Raw genomic sequence first — 7,281 nt, forward strand, 5'->3', positions numbered from 1 at the left:
CTGGTCGACATGGACAAGTTGGACCAAAGTGTCTGCTTCTGTACTGCACAACTCCTGACTCTTTTAATGCTGAGAGTGAGGTCATTGACCTGGTGTGCATGCATTTCCAAAAGGAGTTTGAAAGAGAGCCACACCACAGACTTATGAGGAAAGTGATCAGTCATGGAATGAAAGATCAGTCACAACATGAATACAAAATTTAAAAATAAAAGCAAATTACTGTGGATGCTGGAATATAGATTTAAGACAGATGTCAGAGGCAGGTTCTTTACTCAGAGTGGTAAGAGTGTGGAATGTCCTTACTCCCAATGTAGTCAACTCAGCCACATTAGGGTGATTTAAAAAATCTTTGGATAAGCACGTGGATGATGATGGGATAGTGTAGGGGTATGGGCTAGATTAGTTCACAGGTCGGTGCAACATTGAGGGCCGAGGGCCTGTTCTGCGCTGTATTGTTCTAAAATGCTGGAAAATCTCAGCAGGTCTGGCAGCATCTGTAAGGAGAAAAAAGCTGACGTTTCGAATCTAACTGACCCTTTGTGAAAGCTAAAAAAAAGGGAGAAATAGGGAGGTATTTATACTCGGCTGAGAGAAGGTGAGTCATGGCTTCAGAAGCAAAGGTGAAAAATGTGTTGCTGGAAAAGCACAGCAGGTCAGGCAGCATCCAAGGAGCAGGAGAATCGGCGTTTCAGGCATAAGCCCTTCTTCAGGAATGAGGAGGTTGTGCCAAGCAGGCTAAGATAAAAGGTAGGGAGGAGGGACTTGGGGGAGGGGGCGTTGGGAATGGAATAGGTGGAAGGAGGTTAAGGTGAGGGTGATAGGCCAGAGAGGGGGTGGGGGGTGGAGAGATCGGGAAGAAGATTGCAGGTCAAGAAGGCAGTGCTGAGTCCGAGGGTTGGGACTGAGATAAGGTGGTGGGGGGAGAGGAAATGAGGAAGCTGGAGAAATCTGCATTCATCCCTTGTGGTTGGACAGTTCCTAGGCGGAAGATGAGGTGCTCTTCCTCCAGGTGTCGTGTTGCCATGGTCTGGCGATGGAGGAGGCCAAGGACCTGCATGTCCTTGGCGGAGTGGGAGGGGGAGTTAAAGTGTTCAGCCACGGGGCGATTGGGTTGCTTGGTCCGGATGTTCCAGAGGTGTTCTCTGAAACATTCCGCAAGTAGGCGGCCTGTCTCCCCAATGTAGAGGAGGCCACATTGGGTGCAGTGGATGCAGTAAATGATGTGTGTGGAGGTGCAGGTGAACTTGTAACGGATATGGAAGGATCCCATGGGGCCTCGGAGGGAAGTGAGGGAGGAGGTGTGGGCGCAAGTTTTGCATTTCTCGCGGTTGCAGGGGAAGGTGCCGGGAGTGGAGGTTGGGTTGGTGGGGCGTGTGGACCTGACGAGGGAGTCGCGGAGGGAGTGTTCTTTCCGGAATGCTGATAGGGGAGGGGAGGAAAATATACCCTTGGTGGTGGGGTCTGTTTGGAGGTGGCGGAAATGACGAAGGATGATATGATGTATCTGGAGGTTGGTGGGGTGGTAGGTGAGGACCAGTGGGGTTCTGTCCTGGTGGCGATTGGAGGGGCGGGGTTCAAGGGCGGAGGAGTGGGAAGTGGAGGAGATGCGGTGGACAGCATCGTCAACCACGTCTGAGGGGAAATTGCAGTCTTTGAAGAAGGAGGCCATCTGGGATGTTCGGTATTGGAATTGGTCCTCCTGGGAGCAGATGCGGCAGAGGCGAAGGAATTGGGAATATGGGATGGCGTTTTTACAGGGGACAGGGTGGAAGGAGGTGTAATCTAGGTAGCTGTGGGAGTCGGTCAGTTTATAGTAAACGTCCGTGTTGAGTCGGTCACCCGAGATAGAAATGGAGAGGTCTAGGAAGGGGAGGGAGGAGTCTGAGACGGTCCAGGTAAATTTGAGGTCGGGGTGGAAGGTGTCAGTAACGTGGATGAACTGTTCAACCTCCTCGTGGGAGCACGAGGTAGCGCCGATACAGTCATCGATGTAGCGGTGGAAAAGGTGGGGAGTGGTGCCAGTGTAGCTGCAGAAGCAAAGATAGCAATAAAGAGGTGATAATGACAGTGCATAGAGAGATTAGGGAGATTCGGAGCTGTGAATGACAATGACTGAAGCCAGTGCCAAGTGACAAAATATGTGGGGGATGGGTGAATCAGAGGCAAAATGGAAAACAGGGGAGAAGGGTAGGAAAGGGGGAAGAGGAGAGGAAAAAGGTGATGAGAGAGTGGGGAGAGAAAGAAAGAGAGACAATCAAGAAATAAGAGGTACAGAACCTCTGTACCTCTGGGGGTGGCACGGTGGCACAGTGGTTAGCACTGCTGCCTCACAGCGCCAGAGACCCGGGTTCAATTCCCGCCTCAGGCGACTGAATGTGTGGAGTTTGCATGTTCTCCCCGTGTCTGCGTGGGTTTCCTCCGGGTGGTCCGGTTTCCTCCCACAGTCCAAAGATGTGCAGGTCAGGTGAATTGGCCATAGTGTTAGGTGAAGGGGTAAATGTAGGGGTATGGGTGGGTTGCGCTTCGGCGGGGCGGTGTGGACTTGTTGGGTCAAAGGGCCTGTTTCCACACTGTAGTCTAATCTAAAAAAACAGTGAGAAAAATATACAAAATGGTTGGAGGTACAGAAAGTACTAAAAGTAATGCTTAATGGATATTTTTAAGGACTGAAGGAAGGTTTGTCGTGATGTTCCTCAGGAACTTATATTGGGACCCTTGCTTTTCTTTACATAAATGATCTACATCTTGGCATGCAGGAGTCTATTCCAGAAATTTTCTAGATAATGCAAAAGTTGGAGAAATTGTAAACTGCGAGGACAGTATAAAATTTCAAAAAGACATTTTCAAGTTAGTGGAGTGGACAGATAGGTGGCAGATTAATTTCAGTGCAGGTAAGTGTGAGATAATTCACTTTGATACAAAGATGACATGAAGTAAAGAAAACTATTCTGACAGATGTGCAGAAGCAGAGAGATCCGGGTGTACAGAGATCTAAATTATCCAAGGTGGCAGAACTGATAAATCGAACTGTGAAAAGGCAGTAAGTATTATAGGCACCACTAATTGGGGCACAGGGTACAAGAAATGGGAGATTATACTGAACCTATAAAGAGCACTAATGAAAACGGAAATTGCTGGAAAGCATCAGCAAGCCTGGTACCATCTGTGGAGAGAAATCAGTGTTACCGTTTCAAGTCCAGTGACCCTTCCTCAGAGCTCACGTACCATCACAGATATCCTCGCTATCAACATCCTCGGAATTACCAATGACCAGCAACTAAACTGGACTTGCCAAATAAATATTGTGGCTACTAGAGCAGGTCAGAGGTTAGGAATAATGTAAGTAATTCACCTCATGACTCCCCACTGCTTGTCCACAAACATCTACTCCTACCATCACTCAATAGCAGCAGTGTGCATTATCTACAGATGCGCTGCAGAAATTCACCAAAGATCCTCAGACAGCACCTTCATAACCCACAACCACTTCCATCTACAAGGACAAGGGCAGGAGACACGTGGGAACACCACTATCTTCAAGTTCCCCTCCAAGCCACTCACCATCCTGACTTACCATCATACAGATGTTCAGCATGGAAATAGAACTTTTGGTCCAATACATACTTTTGGTCCAATACATTCATGCTGACCAGATACTCGAAATAAATCTAGTCCCCTTCACCAGCATTTGGCAAATATCCTTCCAAGCCCTTCTTATTCATATACCCATCCAAATGCCTTTTAAATGTTGCTATTGTACCAGCCTCCACCACTTCCTCTGACGATCATTCCATACATGTATCACCCTCTGCAGGAACAAGTTGTTCCTTAGGTCCCTTTTAAATCTTTCCCCTCTCACCCTAAACCTATATCCTCTATTTTGGACTCGCCTATCCCGGAGAAAAGATCATTGTCTATTTCTCTTATTCATGCCTCTCAATATTTTATAAACCTCTAGGGTCATCCCTCAGCCTCCAAAACTCAAGGGAAAATAGCCCCAGCCAATTCAGCCTCTCCACAGCTCAAGCCTTCCAACCTTGGCAACATCCTTGTAAATCTTTTCTGAACCCTTTCAAGTTTCACAACATCTTTCCTATACCCAGGGAGACCAGAATTGCACACAGTATTCCAAAAGTGGCTTAACTAATGTCGTGTACAACCGCAACATGACCTCCCAACTCCTGTACTCAATACTCTAACCAATAAAGAAAAACATCCCAAACGCCTTCTTCACTATCCTATCTACCTGCGACTCTACTTTCAAGGAGCTATGAACCTGCACTCCAAGGTCTCTTTGTTTAGCAACATTACCTAGGACCTTATCATTACGTGTATAAGTCCTGCTAAGATTTGCTTTCCTAAAATGCAGCACCTCCCATTTAAATTAAACTCCATCTCTCACTCCTCAGCCCACTGGCTTATCTGATCAAGATCCCATTGTAATCCAACGTAACCTTTTTCTGCACCTTCAATTTTGGTGTCATCTGCAAACCAACTAACTATACCTCTTCAGCTCACATCCAAATCATTTATTTCAATGACGAAAAGTAATGGATTTATTTCGCCATGTTCTGCACCCTCCATATCCTTTTCTACCGTACACCCAGATGTAAAATGCACATTTAGTATCTTCCCCACCTCCTGGGGTTCCACACATTGGCACCTTGCTGATCTTTAAGGGGCCCTCAGATTACAACGGGATCTTGATCAAATGGGCCAATGAGCTCAGTAGTGGCAGCTGGAATTTAATTTAGATAAATGCGAGGTACTGCATTTTGGGAACGCAAATCTTAGCAGGATTTATACACTTAATGGTAAGGCCCTAGAGAGTGTTGATGAACAAAAAGACCTTGGTGTGGAGGTTCATAGCTCCTTGTATGCTTTTATTAGTCAGAGTATTGAGTACAGGAGTTGGGAGGTCATGTTGTGGCTGTACATGACATTACTTAGGCCACTTTTGGAATATTGTGTGCAATTCTGGTCTCCTTCCTATCAGAATGATATTGTGAAACTTGAAAAGGTTCAGAAAAGATTTACAAGGATATTACCAGGGTTGGAGGATTTGACCAAAAGGGCTGGGCTGAATAGGCTGGGGCTGTTTTCCCTGGAGCATCAGAGGCTGAGGGGTGACCTTACAGAGGTTTACAAAATTATGAGGGGCATGTATAGGGTAAATAGGCAAAGTCTTTTCCCTGGGGTCAGGGAGTCCAGAACTTGAGGACATAGGTTTAGGGTGAGAGGGGAAAGATATAAAAGAGGGCTCCGGGGTAACTTTTTCACACATGTATGGAATGAGCTGTCAGAGGAAGTGGTAGAAGCTGGTGCGATTGCAACATTTAGAAGGCATCTGGATAGGCTTATGAATAAGTAGGTTTGGAGGGATATGGGCCGCGTGCTGGCAAGCAGGACTAGATTAGGTTGGGATATCTGGTCAGCATGGACAAGTTGGACCAGAGGGTGTGTTTCCATGCTGTACGTCTCAATGACTGTTCTCTCCCTAGTTACCCTTTTTCCCTTAACGTATTTATAAGATCGCTTTTGATTGTCCTCAACCCTATTTGCCAAAGCTATCTTGGGTTCCCTGTTTTCCCTCAAGTATATTCCCATTGCCTTTATATTCTTCTAGGAAGTCACTTGATCTCTACTGTCTATAACTGACAAATAGTTTGTTCCTTTTCTTGACCAAAACCTCAATTACTTTAGTCATCCAGCCTTGCCTTTCACCACAATGGGAGCAAATTTGCCGTAGACTCTTGTTATCTCATTTTTGAAGGCTTCCCATTTTCCAGCCACCCCTTTACCTGCAAACATCCACCCCCAATTGACTTTTGAAAGTTCTTGCCAAATACTATCTAAATTGGTCTTCCTCCAATTTAGAACTTTAACTTTTAGATCCGGTCTATCCTTTTCCAACACTACTTTAAAACTAACAGAATTATGGTTGCCGGCCTCAAAATGCTCACCTACTAACACCTCAGCCACCTGCCTTCCTTTATTTTCCAAGATAAGTCAGGTGTTGCACCTTCTCTAGTAGGTACATCCACATACTGATTCAGAAAATTTTCTTGTAAACACTTAAATTCCTCAAAGTATTTCGCCATTTCTTCACCATCGCTGGGTCAAATCCTGGAATGCCCTCCCTAATGGCATTGTGGATCAACCCATAACAAGTGGACCACCACCACCTTCTCAGGTGCAAGCAGGAACAGGCGATAAATGCTGACCAGCCAGCAACACCCACATCCCACAAAATCATTAAATGAAAAAAAAATTCAGGTTTTTAGATTAGATTCCCTACAGTATGGAAACAAACCATTTGGCTCAACAAGTCCACACCAACCTTCTGAAGGTGTATCCCACCCAGACCCATTCCCCACCCTATATTTACCTCTGACTAATGCACCTAAAACTATGGGCAATTTAGTATGACCATTCACCTAATCTGCACATCTTTGGATTGTGAAAGGAAACCCATGCAGACAGTTGGAGAATGTACAAACGCCACAAAGATAATCACCCAAGGCAGGAATTGGACCTGGGTCCCTCGCGCTGTGAGGCAGCAGTGCTAACCACTGAGCCGCCCAGTGGAGGTGAAGTTGTAAGTGAAGAGGTTTTTTTTATTTCAGAGTCATGACTCTTTGCTATTCTCTGGTAGAGGTGGAATCATTGAATGTTTCGAAAATAGACATTTTCTTCACAAAGGCGGCAGTTTGTAGTTATCTGAAGTAGGAAAGATTGTGATGTTGTGGCTAATGAGGTTATATCTGATTATACTGAAAAGCAGAGCAGGTTTGACGGGCCGAAAGACCTACTACGAATTTATATGTTTTATCTATTATTTGTATTTAAATCGTTGGATTTCCGCAGGAGTCCCAAAGTATGATCTGGATCTTATTTGGATAATGTCTCTAGATTCTCAGATCATACTATACACCAGGGCTTAGAATGAACCCCCTGTTGTTTGTGCAAGAATGGCTGACATTTAAATGACATCAATTTTTTTGAAACATTATGATGGAAACAAATTACGGCAGTGCAGTGATCTGAGATTGCAGGAAAATTTAAACTGAGTGAGTACATTTCAGGAATTGAGTTGGGAAAACTGAGCGAGGTAAACAGGAATAAACAACAAATGCAGCACTGAAGGAGCAGAGAGATCAATAAATGCGAAGAGAGAAGATGAATCCATTCCTTTGGTTGCAGAAACCTGAAGTTTACAATTTACCTTGTTCGCTCGCGCCATCTTCCAAAACCAACAGAACGACGCGTCATTTCCGATAC

At 45.4% G+C, this 7,281-nt stretch overlaps 1 protein-coding gene across 3 annotated transcripts in view; it reads right to left on the reverse strand.

The window, feature by feature from the left end:
- xrcc5 (X-ray repair complementing defective repair in Chinese hamster cells 5) overlaps window positions 1-7,281 on the reverse strand; it is a 398,838-nt gene that overhangs the window by 391,407 nt on the left and 150 nt on the right. For 2 of the 3 annotated variants that reach the window (XR_011961734.1, XM_072580075.1), the window contains exon 1: window positions 7,226-7,271. The exons of the other annotated variant lie outside the window; for it this stretch is intronic. Coding sequence is in view for 1 of the 2 variants with exons in the window: in XM_072580075.1 (XP_072436176.1) it covers window positions 7,226-7,243 (18 nt within the window). In the remaining variant the exon portion in view is untranslated. Of the gene's footprint in view, window positions 1-7,225; window positions 7,272-7,281 lie in introns of those variants that run through there. 3 annotated transcript variants of the gene reach the window in all.

This window comes from Chiloscyllium punctatum, chromosome 10 (genome assembly GCF_047496795.1).
Source record: "Chiloscyllium punctatum isolate Juve2018m chromosome 10, sChiPun1.3, whole genome shotgun sequence".
In the NCBI taxonomy this organism is placed as follows: Eukaryota; Metazoa; Chordata; class Chondrichthyes; order Orectolobiformes; family Hemiscylliidae; genus Chiloscyllium; species Chiloscyllium punctatum.